Genomic DNA, 18,367 nt, shown 5'->3' on the forward strand with positions numbered 1-18,367 from the left:
GAAAACCTTCCTCCACCATTGCACAACGCCAACAGTCCAGTAAAAATAGTCAATGCATGTGAACAGTGCTATTTTGAAGTGAGTGCCTTCATCCCCATGCAAGTCTTACAGGTGGACTACCAGGCAGTGGGTGAAGACAAAAAGGCTCATCTGAGCCTCTTTTTAGTGTAGTGCACAGGGTTTATATGACATGAGTGTTTCCTTATCAACTACTGGATACATCTATTAGACATCTAGGGAAAAGTTAGTACATGTACTCTTTTTATAACACCCCGACCAATCAAATCACGTGAATTGCATTGAACTCAGATTCGTATCAGCCATTTCCCTACAAATCGCTTTCTAACTTGCGTTAACGACTACATTTGACCAAACAAACTCGCCAGTGAGATGATGGAAGGTGTCAACTTCCAAAAGACGTTTTCAGATTGACAATTTTGGCACTTTGGAAGTGATTAAATCTGCCCGGGATTTAATTTCTAGTTTCTACTACTTTTCTCTAAACGTTAAATCGCGGGCAGATTCAAATAACTGGCACCATGCAAAAGGAAGCATACATGTCAATAATAATTACTTTCCACTGAGACTACATCATTGTGATTCAACCATGTGATTTACCTGTATGAGTTCTACACAGCTAAACTAACTATTCTTATATATGTACAGGTGAAACAGGTGGAGAACAGGTGTTAGAGAGTTGAGGAACACAGGTAGACCTGGGACACCACGAACAACAGATGGAGACAAGAAGAAAACCAAGAGAGTTGGACGTTTCTAGAGGTGCATGCTGGTGTGGTCACACACAACATTCAACCACAGATAGAGGGAGTGTGGTTGGTAGAAAGAGGCCTAGACTGGGGTTTTCTCAAATGTGAACGAAGCCTTTTAGGTCTACATTTCTGTTGCAATCGTGGTGATTTTGTAGTGTATGGTGTACTGATTTCCCCAGTATTGGCCTCCGTTGTTTTTTCTCTGAGTCTGTTGACAGAGTGGGAACAGACATAGAAAGGGCTCGTAGTTTTACCTTCTGCAAAGAGTCAAATTACAGAGTGGAATAGGCCATTTGGGAGGGAAAAAGAGATGGTTCAGAAATTACTGCATTGATTTAATCTTAATTTTTATAATATAATATTCAAAATCTGCACTTTAAGTGTCACATTCACCAATTAAGGTGTTTGTAGCTTTAAGATTTCACTAATTTTTTTTAAGTGCAGACATTGTATAATGTACATCTTTATGTTTTCTTTCAAGCACAAAAATTTAAATCACCCTTGCATGAAATAGAGTCATGATGATGTAAAAATGATGATTACAGATTACGTTTATATATAATAAGATAATCCAAATCATGATACGATATATCTAAATGTAGCTTTCTTATTTGCGTTACATGTAGCTGCACAAATTTTGAAGAAAGATTCATGAAAATGATGAATTCAAGCAATAATCTAATCTGCTGAATTGATAAATTTGTTTTGGCAAACCCTGAAATTTATCTGAAAGATGAATTTAATAGATAATAAAACTTATATTGATAGGAACCTCTTTGAGCTGATTGTTTAGCACATGTCAATACCACATGCACAAGCCTAGAATTTGAACCTTGCAAAACATCAACTCTTCTACTAATCTTAGGCCACACCAATTCAATTTGTTGGCTTTTGGATTTAAGAAATATGCTTGAATTGACAAACACAACAAAAACAAAGCATGAGGACCATGTTTGTTCTTTGGTGCACTCAGTTTTATGGAGTGAATTCAGTCATATTCAAATTTTCCTCCCTATATATATACCCTCTGTTTTTTTAAAATAGTTATTGCATTTCACAAAATGAACAACACATAATTAGAAAACAAGAGAAAAACAAAGTACAGGAATATAACCTAAGCCATGGATCCAAAACAATAAGTAAAGGAGGAACAGAAATGAGCTATAAGTAATATCCATAAAAGTAATGATAACAGTATCATTGGCAAATAAATATCACAAAATCAATATCAACCAAAGACTACAGAACATTGAAATCAAACAGAACTTATGTTGACAAATGAAATATGAAAAGTCCATATCAACAAAACTATCAGAACATAGATAACAAAAAGAACCAATAGTGACTGATCAGTGGCAAATACATAATATACCCTCTGTTTTTGTGATCTTTGCTTTTCTACATTTTCACCTTAAAATGTCCGAGAACAAGGAAATGGATTGGTGTGGCCTTCAGCTCTACAGCCATCAGCAATACAGAAGCCTTCAGCTCTCAGATATACAATGAACAGTACAAAGATAAAAGAAGTAATTCTGAAACAAGTTTTAACTGCAATTTCCAACAAAAATTGGACTTAACCAAATTTTCGACTGTACAACACCAGTCTTTGTCAAGGAATGAGCAATCCACTGCTGAGATGAATATACTGGTGTTGTACAGCCGAATATTTGGGTAAGTCCAATTTTTGTGTTGGCAATTACAGTTAAAACTTGTTTCAGAATGACTTCTACCAACACAGATGAAGTTTCAAGCTAATAAAAGAAGCAAGTGTCCTGTTCATACCTACAGAGCTTAGTGTGGATGAGGGGGGCCCATCCTTGCCGAAAGCCAGTCGTGCCTTGTAATCGATGTCAGAGCTACTTTTTTGTCTCCGTAACCCCTTCCCCTGTCCAGGCTGGAAAACAAGACAAAACAAACATAAGGTCAAGCAGCCATCCTAAATCCTGCTTATGTTTTGTTTCTTATTACTGGATTCTTTTTATTGATTTTCCTATAACAAATAGAAAACAACAGAAAAACAAAAATGTATGGCACATAAGTCAAATAAACCGTCACAAAATAACATCATAATCTGTACAAAACCCTATAAAGTAAATCAACAATAATACATATTTATCTCAACAAAACTTTTGAATCAAACCAGAATCAAAGTTACAAGTTACCTTCAAAAATAACAGTGATCATTGGAACAGATTCAATCAAATAAAGATAACATTGATCCTTAATCAAATCAAATATTTCCTACGAAAAACCATAACAAATATAAGGGATCACAATCCTGCTAATGTTTGTTGCATGTTAATGTGAGGATATACGGCTTTAGCTGCAACTTGTTATACGTACTGTACATGTACATTTTAGCTTGGCTTACAATATCTTTTGATGATATTGTGATTTTAAACCGTGAAGTATGTAAGACTTTGTTAAATCAAATGTGTCACATGTCTTGTAACCTTTTATTGAATGTATAGCACATGTACATGTAATTCAGCACTAGAGCTGCCGAAATCCCATTATCTCATAGCCAGATGGCGTCGACCAATCAGAAGCCTCCATTGCCCATGTGTTATGATGCAATAACACACCCGGGGAACGTTCAACCGTTCCATTATGTAGTGGGGGAGGTTATCTTTTTGTTAACATTTGTATAATATGTTTATTTGTTCCCAAAAATGTTAACTATAAAAATCTGGCATATGCTAGCCTTACTTGCAGTTATAAAATTAACTGTGTGATGTTATGTGGCCAGCGTTGGTATTCAATATAATCATTACTTGACATTCAAGTTTGAACATAATCTTTATAAGGTATTCTGGGAGATCTTAAATCTGTGTTAGATAATATCATAAAGGGGCTGCTCCGTTTGTCTGTGTCACTATTCATACTGCTGATTATGCCATAACCCACAATCCCGCCCCATCTTATTTCATGGTCCTTCACTTCACCATATTGCACAAACCTGAACATGAAAATTTCATAAGGTATGAATAAGCATCTCACATATCGTGTGAGAAATCTTGAGGGACTGTCTAATTTTGTACACGTCCGCTGGGACACATGGGGCAATGCACTTCAGTGTCCCAATCCGAGAGCAGCCTCACTGATATCTGTATTTCTGCAGGGGCTTAATTTTGTGATAGCAGGGAAAAGGAAGTTTGCCGTACGATGATTTCCTTAGTTTCACGAGCCTACAAAAACCCCGGCGACGATGTGAGTTCTCACAACAACGTCATATTTTTGCATGATGGATGTAGCTATGCATTGTGATAGTGTTGTTTGAACTAATCATGTATAGAAATAACTAAATAAATTGGCTATCAAAATTCGATAATTTCGGGCCCTAATATAGCTTTGGTTGCCTTTTAAAGGGTTCCATTCTAACTGCCATTACAGGAAATGTCCCTTATCTATGAAATCTACGACATAAGCACTGATTTCAGCACCAAGGACAGTGCAGTCATATCCATTTACATGCTTAGATACTGTAAATGCAGAAATGTTCGTGGTGGTTTTATGATCGCTTTTTTTGCGGCGACCGTTTCACTGTGAACTTAGAACTACCGCGAACATTTTACACAGTACTGTTGCAGTATGTGACTATCGCGCTGTCGTGAACTTAAAAACACCGTGAACACTCTATTTTCACCTTAGCGCGAAACAAAAACCATGTGAACTTGGGTATCAAACTTGTATTGGTTACAGGTTAGGTAGTAGGGAACCTACAGTTACTGTAAATAGTGACAACATCATGTTAGAAACAGAAGTATCTGAAATATGACTGCATGATGTAAAAGTGGGTCAATTTTCTGTTGCCAAGTATGACAAATGATGATGCCAACCTGTGTGATGATATGATTTATAAAACAAAATGCCATGAAGGTGACATGTGCAATCGTAAATGCCAACTTGTGCGATGGGAAGATGCCCAAAATAGCCTAGTGTCCATATCCTATTCTTGCTCCATTGGTTGGTATGCAGAATGGTTTGGCCCCTGTCATTATTTTAAATGTTTGGTATTTTACATACTGCATTATTTCAGGAATCAAATACTGCAAAATTTAATGTTGAAATTTTTGCAGTGTTTTGCTGTTTGTGGTTATCACAGTATCCCCTAACTTCACCGCAAATTTAAAACCAGTAGGAAAAATAAACCTTCTTCTGTCATCTTCCTCCCTACCACCTAGTTTCAACTGTGACATACGACATAGAAACCATTTTCAACTTCAAGGCATTTACAGTATTTTGCAGAAGCACTGACAAAATACTGGGTATATAATATATTTCTACATGATAGCGCATCCCCGATACATCAAACTTCTGAATGCCTGTTTGAACCCTGTTACCATGCCGTTACAAGGACAGTGGGCCTTGGACCCTATCAAAACTCTAACCTATATTTTATATTATTCAAAATAAAGGCAAACTGTTTTTTATCAATGAGTCCCAGACTATTCTGACTTGAAGTGATCAGATGAGCAAACCTGGGCTAGAATAGGATGGATAACAGGCTAGTGTAAACATAATTATGCTCGGATGATATGAACATGTAGATACCATACCTCGTGGTCAGCTGGTGAAGGAGGCTGTGGATATGAGAGGAGAGCCATGAGATGAAAACAAGAGTGCTGTCAATCACTGGAGAAGTCAGGGTTGTCAACAATCTTTCAGTTAAAAGCCTTCCCACACCTTACAGTGTGTGCTCAGGCAGTGCCCATCTCTGTTTCTACAGCCCTTGGGCCACACAGGCCACTACAGTAGGGGGCTAGTTCACTTCAGTGGAGTGTGTTAACTCCAATTTTTCTCATTACTTACTGAGTACTAAGCAGAGAAAACAGCATTTTCATTTTTCAAGTCTTATTAACTGGCTGCTGTTTAAACCTTTAAGAAAAGCAAGGCGACCAATCTACAATCTTTAGAGGAGGTAATTTTGCCAAGAAAATGGTAGTGTATACCATGCATTGTAATTTTTCTAAATACTTTTTTTTTCAGTTTATACAGAAAAAGCCAGACTGAGTGTACAATTTGAAGTGTGAATATCATCAAATATCAGCAGCCAATGGTTTTGCTGCATACAGTTGACAACCCTGGGTGGTGTAAAAATTCAGGAAACGTGTGTGAAATAAGAAGCAAAAAATGCAATATAATGTGAGGCAATAAAGATTCATGATGCGTGAGAACAGTAAATGGTGCATAGAAAGATGAATGTTATATTATCATTACCCATCGCTATTCTACAAATTTGGTCACATGTAAGCCAACATTATGTCACACCATTATAATTCATTGGTTCTTGGAAATCTTTTTGTAAAATTTTAGAAAGGGGACATCATGAAAACAAAGGCAGGGTTGAACACTGGCATCTGGCTCTGTTCACTCCCTTAAACAGGTGTACTTTCCTTTCATACACATTAATGGAATTTGAAAAAAAATACTAGATTGGAAAATCAACAGGAAAACAGAATCTCAGAGGAATGTTTGTACTTTGGTGCACACAGTATCAGGGAGTGAACAGGGTCAGGTGAAAGTTTTCACCCCAGCCTTCTGTTTTCATGATTTTTTTTTCACTACAATTGAAAAAATCTGTTAACCAAGAAATTAGATTGGTGTGGCCTAAGCCGACTTTACAAGAATCATAACACCCTGAAAGCAGATGGTAGCTTTAGCCCGCAGGAGAAAACCTCCTGATCAAATACAAACCAGCCAGGCAAAACTAATTGATTGATTGAGTTGGGCAGACATGAATGGTTAAGTGACCTGTTCTTTGCCCCCTTTCGATCTTTTCGAACATTCCCTCGTTAAAAATAAATCCCTATTGATGAACATCACTTCTGAAATCCTGAATAAAAACTGAAATTTCTGATGCTCCCAAATTCCTGTGCATTATAGGGCCATGTTTACATGAATCTGAGAATTATGTTAATCTTTGATTTTGTTTTCCTTAGATATAGTATTACACATAACTAAGTAGTTGTACCACGTTATGAACGGCAACCATATCTTCTTTATTCTACATGTTTGTCTACATCTGTTCATCTTCTAGCTGTAACAAATGGCAGTGACAGTGATTACATAATGACAGGGAAACTATCGCAATCTGGCTTGTCTCACGCAGAACACATAACACCCAACAGGGCCTCACGTTCAAGTTACCAACAAGAACTGAACGTCTCCCTCAAAAAAGGGGACCCAAATTCCTCAGAATGAAGGAAGAAAGACTGTGCACAGGAAGACTTCAGTGTATATAAAATACTTAAGATTATTTTCTTGCTGTCTTTTGTGGTTGAATATTCTATTTGATTGACGGCACTTTTGTGATGGCGGAATCCAAAATAAATTACCACCATGGCCGTTTTACAACCATGTTTATCAGTGGTTAGGGATTCCAAATATTTCAAAATTACAAGAATTAATACCAACAATTCAGCATTTGTAGCTGAAATCTCCATGCAGCTAAGCGGATTTAGCGCCGCGGGTTGATAATGTAATCTGTGCTCGTGGTGCCCCAGAGGGCGTGTACTTGACTTCTGGCGTTAATCCGGCTGTGAAAGGCAATATCAAGTGCAGATTAGGGAATGATGCCCTGATGAGGACACATTGGGAGGGTGTCAGGTCAGCTAGGATCCTCTCACAGGGACAACCATGTAGAGAAGCTCTATGAATAAAAAATATGAATGATTTCGGGCCTCTTGCATGAACTATCTAGTACAAGAATCTCTTAAACCCAAGTTTACGGCAAGCATTTCAATATGGCATCTATGTCTGTTTGAAGCGGAATTCCTCAGTAAAATACCCTTTTTAAAATTAATTTCTTACTGCATTTTGAACTCAAACAGCACCAGTAGCACATTAACATGATAAATGGCAAGTGTATCTGCAAGTACAATATTGTTTAGACAAGATGTAGATGAAGATGTAGAATTTGTAATGTGAGAGAGTTGAAATCCTCTGTGGCAGATTCCCTGTGTTAGTGACACCCATGCACATCTGTTTGCAATCACTGCCTGCCATAACCTAATGGAGGAATTTTTCTGTGTGATTGCTGTGGCAAATGGATGTTCAAAGATATGCAAATACGAGAGAGAGAGATAGAAAGAAAAAACACACGCTGACTTACCGCTTGTCCTGTACACGAGGGGACGCTGTCTTGACATTTGTGGTGCACGTTCATCTTGCAGTTTTTACACCGGACGCCTTGTTTCATGATTCCTGCATGGCGGGGGTGGAAAGGGGTACTTGTCAGTCCGGCAACATGACGGCAGATGATGGCACAATGGGGAGGGGAGGAGAGTGATACAATCAATTGTCAGGCCGCATTATATAGCGCTTTCCCCTCCAAGCTACGTGGGCTGAATCTCAAGTGAGGCGGACCGCAGTGCTAACTCAATATGCGACCCGCAAAGCAAACCTGGACTCGCAGATCCTATGAATTATATAACAGACAGCAGTAATAGGAAATAGGCGCAGATGTAGAATTCCATCCCTAAATACCTCGTAATCAACATGATGTTTGGAAGCAGGCATCGATACTTCAGACAAAAGCACAGGTGCGTTTTCAGCACAGGAATGAAAAATGCTACCGTCCACAAATTCCTGAATATAATGGAGCAATGACTAAAATCAAGGTGGCGCGTCATTAATTATACATTCGGAATTGTCCAACCCTGTCAGAGGCACAATGGAATAAGAAATCTCCCCGCAGTCAATTTTACTATTACAGCTGGAGAAAGCTAGATCTAATTGTCCCACGGGAGGCCTCATCACGCAAAAGGTGTGAAATATCTTTTATTTAAATTCTAGGGCAGCGTGCTACGGAATAGGCATGAATGAAAAAAAAGCGTGATCATTGCAGATATCGTTTGAGAAATCTATAGCAATTTTGTGTGACACCGTTTCAACCTGCGTCATGTATTTTTCAAACAATGGAAATAAGGTCATTATTTCTAACCTCCCCACACGACTGATATCAATTTTCTGATATACCTTCAGATTTCATTATACCAAAGCGCAGACATAGAAATGGCACCACTTATCTTCGTAATGTAAACACAATTTTCTCTGTCAGAAAATGAATTTTTGTGAGGTTACACGTATTTGAGTTTGAAGAGATCTGAAAAGCAATGGCGGGGATTGGATATTGTATTTTGGATATCGAATTTTAGAGCCTTTGAGCTGAAGTTATTCACTGATAAGTCATGTGAATTCTTGATGATTTCAATAGATTTTTCCATTTCTGTTCACAGTTGTGTAAATCAGTCTATGTTTCTTGATAAAGAGGAGGGGCAATTTCTTCACATTATTCTTTTCAGACACATTGAAGTATCAGAACTGACTACGGTTCACTGTAACAAAGTCAGTCTTTAATAAATGATTGTAAATGATTTGGTATATATTTGGAATATGTACTTATACAAAGTACATAGATGTTAATGATTTCATCACTGTGGAATTTAGCAGATTCTGTGTGTCTTTTAGTGTAAATCACATAAATATTATCATATCTATGATATCATACTGATGTAGAAAAAATTCCTAACACATTGAATCAACAGACTGTGTGTAGGTAAAACTAAAGCATTTTTATCATAATTTATTTCTGCAGCTAAGTAAACGTATATTTTTTTGTTAGATGCAACTTTTTGTCTAAAGCCGTACACTGCATATATGTCCTAGAACTTTTGCTTAGAGACTGTGCTGCAGTGATTACAAAATCAATACTTGGCTTTCAAACGGCGAGTAGGCTACGTGATGCACAACCTAATGGCACCCAGGTGCACTCATGCACTTTTCAGGAAGACCTGACCTGCATTGTGTATTAGAACAAGAAGCATTTCATATATGATTCGAACACTATCATTGTTTTGTTTTGTTTGTTTCTTTGTTTTGCACTAACCTAATGGTAACAAGATGCACCTTTCAGGAAGACCTGACCTGCATTGTGTATTAGAACAAGAAGCATTTCATTCATGATTGGAACACTATCATTGTTTTGTTTTGTTTGTTTGTTTCTTTGTTTTGCACTAACTTAATGGTAACAAGATGTACTCATGCACTTTTCAGGAAACAATGACCTGCATTGTGTATTAGAACAAGAAGCATTTCATATATAAATGGAACACTATCATTGTTTTGTTTTGCTTGTTTCTTTGTTTTGCCCTAAAGGTAAAAAAAGAAATATAACGTTATGTCCTAAAATCTAAAAAGATTAGGCATTTTCATAAAGACATTACCAAACTGTGCCCTTGCCCTCCTTTAATATTTTGTTATGCAGAATATCCTATTAGATAACAGAAGAACATTTCTACTTCTTCGTCCACCTGACCATGCCCGAAACAGGTGTTCCTATTGTTTTGTATGTATGATGCAGGTGTCGTAAGTGATGTTGATGTGTATTGATCCAAACGTTCATCCAGTTTTCCAATAGTGCACTTCTGTTTAAACAGATTGTAGTACCCCACTTCCGAAATCAAATATTCAGAAAAGAATCATTAGATTGAGTATTGTGCACAGATATCTGTATCTGTATCTATATAGCCTAGTGCTGCGTACCGGTATACTGTGTACCGGTACTGTACCGTAAAAATTGATTAGGTACAGGTCCAAGATACCGGATCATGAAGTACCGGTACTGTACTGATATAAATTTACACCAAGTATGTGCTTATCTTGTGACTGATTTCCTGATCTCATGGCCTCATGCAACACCAAACATGACCAAAGTGACACCTTGGAACAGCGTAACTAATATGCAACAGATAATTCAGGCAGGCCGGGAGTTTTGATAGCAAGGCCAAGGGAGTTTGGCGGTAGAAAACTAGTTATGTTCTTTGTATAAAGATACTGACAAGTTGAAAACAGTTCATTTATGTTTCTGTCATTATTGAAGAAGTTCCGGTACAGGTACAGGTCCAGGTCCGGACCTGTACCTAAACCTCTGTACCGGTACCTGATGCTACGTTTAGATACGCAGCACTAATATAGCCGGCATAACTGCCCTTCGGCGTAACACACAAGCTTTGCAGGCATGCGGTGTGGAAGCAACCTTTCACATCTAACCTTCGCATATCTAACTGCATGCATTATTCAAATCAATCTATAGTGAGGATGCCTCTACAGTACTTGACGATAACGAGTTCCACTCTATGATAATGTTAGGAAAGTATAAATTTTTGAACACATCAATCCTAGTTTGATAAGTGGGGGATATATATGCATATATACAGATATATATACTGCTACCTTGTCCCCCCAACGACCCGGAGGTCAAGGAACTAGGTAGGTAGGTAGGTATACAGATATACATCATGTATCAGGCCTGGGGAAAAATGGGAACTATTTTGCTAGGGTCGGTTGTGTAACCAGAAACACAACATTTTTTTCCTAGGCCTTACTATCCCGATATCTGACTCACTTCATCATGGGTTATCACCATTGTAAATCTACTTACAACATGATTGGGTGTCAAGACATGACCAAATATGGCAAGGAGAGTTGGTGGGGGTGACGTAAAGGAAGAGAGTGTGTTTTTATTCCCGACCTTCCGTTGTTACTGACATATGACAGTACAGCCAATACGTCAGCACCAAGGACAGCTATATACATTTTCCTATGCGCTGCTTCTATTCTGCATTGTAACTGCATCTCTACTACAGCCACATCTAATTGTTTATCTTCTGGTCTATTTGCTCTGCTAACTCTAGGGTAATACTAGCCTTCATATACTGTGAATTCATTTATTTTTGCAGGGAGTCAATTTCGCAGCTCAAGGGGAAAATAAATTTTTGTGGTGATTTAAGTGTGCAGTTGAAATGATGCTATAGTACAGTACTAATGAATTTGAAAAAAACACATATTCGTAGTGAAATGAATTTGCACAGGACAGGTCAGAGCAAAAACTGTCTCCCTTCAAGTTGGTGAATGAACATATGTCGACTCACCTCTAAGTAATTCCTTGCACTGGTCACAAAAAGTGGGCTTCTTGTAGGTGTATTCCTGAAACTGATGCGCCTGTCCAATGTTATCGATGTTAAACTGCTGTCTGGAGGAGTGTCGCGGCTGAGGGGAGTGCGGAGGTCCCTGGTGGTCGTAACTCCTGGGGTTATCTCCGCCGCGATAATGGTGATCCCTCCTCGGGTGGTCGATCTGATCGTGGCTACTCAGCTGCTGGTGGCTGCTGTACTGTCGTTGATGCGATCGCGGGGAATGCGGGGCGCGGTTTTGCATCTGTGGGGAGTGGCGCCCCATGTCCCTGTCGCGTTCTCTACTGTTTCCGTGTGCATAGTCTTGCTGGTCGCGGTGGGAGTATTCCGGGGGGTCGCGGGGCTCTCGCGAGCTGCGGGAGGGGTGGTCGCGGGAAGGGTGGTCGCGGTCGTGGTGAGGCCTCCTCTTGCGCCTGTGGTTGTAGTGGTCGTCTTCGGGGTTGGGTCCACCAAAGATCGGGGAAAACAGTTTCATCTAAGGAAGACGGAAATGAAATACTGTGATTCTTGATTTGTCAACTGTAACTTAATTTTAGCTGATTTAATTGTCACTAGTCAACAGCTAAAATGTCATCATCGCTAATATTTGATCACTAATATTGAAGCCAGTAATGTTTGTTCCGACCGTTAAAATTAGAATTAAGTGCCGTGACCTACTCCATTTTCCCCCAACCGCTATATTTTCCTGCCGCTATATTAAAGTGATTTACAGTATCTATCAGAGATTACATTTCCTCATAGAGTTTGTGCAGTTGGAGAAAAATACATTTTCAACACTTCATAGTGATTTACAGTAGTTTTCATAGTGTTTGAAAACTTAAGTCACATGGTTGTGTATCTTCATAACATTATATCATGCATTTTGACACTTTTCAGTACATGGAAGAATGATTATATATCGTTAGCTCTACGCTTGCCGACAAATTTCAATTCTAAATCAAATGAAGCCAACCATCAACAAACATTAACTTGAACCCATTTTGAAAATGTTGCTGTTAAAAAAGCGGAAAGGACAGAGGTGTCAAATAAAAAAAAAGTCATCTCTGCATTTGCGGTTTGACTTTCTCCCTGACAAACTTGGTGGCACACAGCTACCTTAGCTGGCTGAAGGTTAGCATATGTAAGGCCACACCAATTTAATTTGTTGGTTCTCAGATTTTTTAAAGATATGCTTAAGTGGAAAAACACTTTTAAGTGGAAAAGCACTTTTAAAACATACTTCATGCAGAGATCCCAATGTTTTATTGATGTACCAGCCCTAAATAGTATCTTCCCTGTACTTAGAAGCTTCTAAAGTCCTTATCAGGGTGATAAGTGGGTTAAGTCCTCGCACACTCCCACTAATGCCATGTGATGTATGGCAGATTTTACTCCAACCTCTCAAGTGTCCCGCCCGACACTATATCACATCACTGTCACCCAGTGGGGCAGGGATGGGCTCAGAGGTTCAAGTGTTGCTTCAAAAGTAAATAATTTTCTTAAAATCGGTACATATGTATTCTTTGTTTGTTTGTTTGTTTTATTCAGATCTCCATCAGTGTTCTTTATTCATAACTTCACACTATTCTTCCTTGAGTCCACCTACATTAAAAATAATTAAATTAATACAAGAACAAAACTTATACATTGTTAGACAATAAATTGAACAAAATCAAATATGATGAACTTAAAAGGGAGCAAAAGAGGTCAGAATGACGTATCAATTTTTCACATTTGATACCTCATATCAAACACTCAAATGTAGAATTGTGATCAATCTTGGGCATTACTACAGAGTACAATCGTCAACCCAAATTTGAATTGGTCAAACCATATACTGTAAATCTTGATTTCAACGGTAACTTAATTTTAGTTATTCTAACGGTCACTATGAGGTTGTTTTATGAAGTGGTTATAGCACATGACCAGGCGTTATGACACCATATACACCTCGGGGCGGGTCATTAACCCTTAATTGGTTGCTAGCAATGGTTTGAAACTACAGTAGAGAAATACGAAATAGACAGTATGGACATCTTTTTTTCAAAGTTGTATTCAATGTATGTCATCTTGTAAGCTACTCGAAGGACACAACATGATAATTTCTTGAATCTTGGATTTTCAAAAATAATGCTAGATTGTAATTTTATATCGACATGAATACAGACTCTAAGGGGAAGTCTACACATTTTCTGTGTTTATGATGTCCTCTTACTAACATTTTTACATCAAAATGTCCAAAAGCAAACATTTAAAATTGATTTTGACTTTCCTACTCTTTGTATCATTTGAATGGTGTTTTTTTTACCCGTAACATGTTGAAAAAAAGACATTAAGTTTGAAATAGGGAAGGAAAGAAAATATCTTTAAGCGGACACCCAATTTTGAGACCATCCCGTCCCCAGGTCGTGCCCTATGAGGGTGATAATGTCCCAGTATCCCAGCTGAACCCTGTTCTATTTGAGTGAAGATGACCTTCTGACCTGAGCCCTACACACAGACAGCTGTGCCTCCGCCATCCTGATGTCACTCTTCTTCTTAGTGATGTCCTCCTGGGTCTCTCTGGCTTTACTGTACAACTGCATCTCTGTGTGACTGGGAAATACAACAATCAGTAGTTTTAAAATTAGATAAATCATCACTCTCTGGCTTTACTGTACAACTGCATCTCTGTGTGACTGGGAAATAAACAATCAGTAGTTAATTATGTAAATCATCACTTAAGGTATATGCATACCAAAATTCATGACCATCGGTCTGAACCCCTTTTTGAGTTACTCTCTTTCAAAGCCTGAAACAAAACCGGCTCCTGCAGTCCTAAAAGAGCAGCTAGGGGGCCCAAACCTATACCACTGACTCTCTGCCCCAAGAGCTATATCTATCACTTAGAAATCAAGACCATGGCAAGTCCAGAACATGAGATCTCAAAACAGGAAGTTCTGCTGCAGTATTGTAACAAGCTACTAGGGGGTGCGACATCTAATCACTTTGAGGTCTCATCAAGACCTACCAACAGACCAGTTATCGAGACAATCCATCTGGGCCTTCTGGAGTTATGCTTTTTATCAACACACATTCATTCACACATACATACAAATGCTACCAAAAACATTAAACTTCTTGGCGAAGGTAATTAGTGGGTCAAATTTCAATGCCGACTACCGTAAATAACAGGTAACACTTTAGATCCAGAAAGACATTCTAAAACTTGAAGAAATTCTTTTATATATGATACAATACATTTTGATGAAGTATTTTCAAAGATACATGTATAATCAACCGAAAGTTCATTTTTGTGTTAAGTGTTTTTGCAATGCACTATTAAAGTATCTTACCTTTTATACAGGGACTCTAAAGAAGCTATTGCATCATCTGTGTGCTGAACCAGGACCTCTAAATCTTCAATCTATTGAAAAAAACAAAAGACATACATGATAAATACCTTTGTATCTTAAGTTTGTTACTGTTAAATCTAGTTGGAAGTATGTTGATGAAGGTTAGACATCCAGGTAATAAGATACGCCAAATATAGTTACTCAAGTAACTGGATAAAATTTTGAAACAGTCAGACGTTTCAGACAGCATCCGCTATCTAAAGATCTGATAGAACTAAGTTTTATACCAAAACTCTGAATAGATTATGTTAATGAAGTGAAGACAATTTCAGATGGTTCAAAAGAATAGTAAGTTATGGACGGAGCCAATACAGAAGGAAGACTAAAGTTAATGAATGCTAAGACAACTCAAAGTTCTTACTTCTTTCTTGAGCATGTCATACTTCCTCCACAAGGCAGGCTCTGTCGCATCACTTAGCACCAATGCATTTTGCAGGAAGTCCTGAGAGGAGAGAAAAGGCTGCACAATTACTGCTGCAAACCACAGTACAATTTCACTACTCAGCAGCACCCCTAGCTGTTCATTGTGGTATTGCAGGATGGTGCCGGGTTGCCTACAGTTTAGATATTGAATGAATGAACTTTATTGCTCAACAATCATACATGATACAATGTATGACATTAAATCAACAATACAACAAGGCATATTAGAGTTAGAAAATAAACAGATAAGATTCTGTTATGCCCTAGGCTGGGTGCTATCCGAATACGTTTTTTCAGGGCAGCGAGTGTAGGAGCCCTGGTATAGAAATCAGGTGGCACCCAGGCTAACCATGCACTGCTGTGCATATTCAGTAGGGGGCATTGCTTCCATCTAAATGGAAGGTTCTATTCACTTTCACATAGAAATGATATTCTAATTAAAATCAATAAATATCTTGATTTCCTTTAAAGTTGAACTTATGCTAATTAAAATTGCTATTTGGTACAATTGTAGAAACCCAGAACAAGAATTTTTGAACGTTGATGAAGGTTAAACATCCAGGTAGTAAGATACGCCAAAAATAGTTACTCACGCAACTGGATAAAATTTTGAAACAGTCAGAAGTTTCAGACATCCTAAATTGTCTTAATCTCATTAACATATCTATTCAGAGTTTTGGTATAAAATCTGGTTTTCCAGTCCTATCGTTAGTCACTGACCAAAGACAGCGGATGCTGTCTGAAACGTCTGACTGTTTCAAAATTTTATCCAGTTGTTTGAGTAACTATTTTTGGCGTAAGAATCTTTGAAACTTACCGCTCTGGCCTCTGGCTCAGGCTTGATGTATCTATGGATTGGCCTCTGGGGTTGGTCGGGAGCAAAGTTTGCTGTAAGCTCTTTGATGTCTGTTTTGTTGGGTAACGTCCTACAGGCTTGCACCAGCATGTCCATTCTGTTACTCTTTTCTAAAGCCTAGAGGAAAATATGAGGAGAAGAAGAAGAAGAAGAACTTTATTGCACGACAATTGTACATGGTACAAAGTATGGCAAGAATTCGTAGGTGTGGTGTGTGATGGGACAATACATATCTGTTCTGTATCTATATAGCCGGTATAACCGCCATTCAGCATAACATACAAGCTTCGCAGGCACACGGCGCAGCAGCAGCTGATTATATTACGCCGAACGACCTGTCACGTCTAACCTTCGCATATCTAACTGCATGCATTGTTTAAAGCTATCTAATGAGAATGCTTCCACTGCACTTGGTTGCAGCGAGTTCCAATCTACGATTGTTCTAGGAAAATACACATTTTTGAACACATCAATCCTAGGTTGAAAAGTTTGATACTTAAAGGCATGACTATTTCTTGTCCTTCTCTGAGCTGGTATTTAAGACAATGGCTATTACTACTCAGCAGCGCCCCTAGCAGTCTATTGCAGTATTACAGGGTGGTGGCAATGCCTACAGTTTAGGCCACACCAATTTAATTTCTTGGTTAACGGATTTTTTGAAAAAATGCTAAATTCCAGAATCAACATGATTTTTATTGCTAACATTTAAAATAAAAATCCGTTAACCAAGAAATTAAATTAGTGTGGCCTTAGATCATAGGAAATCTTATCTAGATACATGTATTAGAATATAGTTATGTTTGCTACCATCAATCTTGCCAATGATAAAATCATACGTAACTTTAGACTTCTGTCCATATTGTGTGGCATTTGTGTACTGCAGTCGGCAAATTTTGATAGTCTTTTGTAAATTGTATTGTAAAAACACAGTTCAGTACTTGTATTTCACTTTTTGATATACTGTAGCAGGTTATCATTATCATCATCGTCATCCTCTTTATTAGATAGATCATATTGTTGCTATGGAAGGGTCAGAACAGCCTGGTGCTTGCTTACTAGCTTATGTCGAGACTGGAAGGTCTCGAGTCGTGATGGCAGTCCATGAACAGCCTGGTAGGTACATTGTAGTAATGGATAAATAATGATAAATAATACACATGATAAGGAGAGATTGACTATTATCAAGGATGTTTCCTTACCTTGGCTTGTGCAGTTTTGGCATATCTTCCAAGGAACATAGAAAGTGCAGTCAACATCTCTAAATGAAGGTCTTCAAGGTCCTAGAAAAAAAACACAAATTTTAAGTTCTTTATTCTTAACTCTTTCCTGAGTTAGGTGTGACTAAGATATGGAAACTGGTCCTAGCAACACCTTTCTTTGAATATTGAAGAATGCAATAGAAATATTTTCTTCAGCCAAATGTCACATTCTTAATAAGTTGGACATGCCTTAATATTGGACTCCAATCTATGTAGTAACACAGCTGTTTGATAGATAAGAAAAAAAATTGCCACATCTTGTTAACTAACAGGCTCAAGGCACCTCCTAGAACACAGACCCCCATTTTACGTGCCTTCTGAAATGAAGATTGGTGCAGCCCCATGCAACCAAGAGTGACCCAGGATTGAACCGGGGTCTCACATTTATCTAGTTCTGTATCTGTATCTATATAGCCGGTACAACCAGCATTAGGCGTAACACACCAGCTTTGCAGGCACGTGGCGCGGCAGCAGCTGGTTATATTACACCGAACGGTCTGTTACACCTAGTCTTTGCATGCTAGTATCTGACTGCAACTGTTCTTTAAAGCTACTTAGTGAAGGTGCTCCTACAGTACTTGATGACAACGAGTTCCACTGTATCTGATGTCTGTAATTGGAACCAGGAGCTCAACTGTGAGGCTGCTACCAGTTGTTGAGCAAGAGGGACATCTTGATACAATATTCCACAGTTTCCATGTAGATAATT

At 38.3% G+C, this 18,367-nt stretch overlaps 1 protein-coding gene across 15 annotated transcripts in view; it reads right to left on the minus strand.

Moving 5' to 3' along the window:
• Positions 1-18,367, minus strand: part of LOC136446610 (uncharacterized) — a 102,630-nt gene that overhangs the window by 15,107 nt on the left and 69,156 nt on the right. For 14 of the 15 annotated variants that reach the window (XM_066445075.1, XM_066445064.1, XM_066445072.1 and 11 more), the window contains exons 7-15: positions 17,599-17,679; positions 16,361-16,516; positions 15,482-15,562; positions 15,061-15,131; positions 14,209-14,320; positions 11,705-12,221; positions 7,885-7,976; positions 5,330-5,353; positions 2,553-2,664 (exon numbers count right to left, since the gene is read on the minus strand). In XM_066445075.1, the coding sequence (XP_066301172.1) occupies positions 2,553-2,664; positions 5,330-5,353; positions 7,885-7,976; positions 11,705-12,221; positions 14,209-14,320; positions 15,061-15,131; positions 15,482-15,562; positions 16,361-16,516; positions 17,599-17,679 (1,246 nt within the window). The remainder of the gene's footprint in view (positions 1-2,552; positions 2,665-5,329; positions 5,354-7,884; positions 7,977-11,704; positions 12,222-14,208; positions 14,321-15,060; positions 15,132-15,481; positions 15,563-16,360; positions 16,517-17,598; positions 17,680-18,367) is intronic. The other variant, XM_066445065.1, reaches the window with a different exon arrangement.

This window comes from Branchiostoma lanceolatum, chromosome 12, assembly GCF_035083965.1.
Source record: "Branchiostoma lanceolatum isolate klBraLanc5 chromosome 12, klBraLanc5.hap2, whole genome shotgun sequence".
NCBI classification, from domain to species: Eukaryota; Metazoa; Chordata; class Leptocardii; order Amphioxiformes; family Branchiostomatidae; genus Branchiostoma; species Branchiostoma lanceolatum.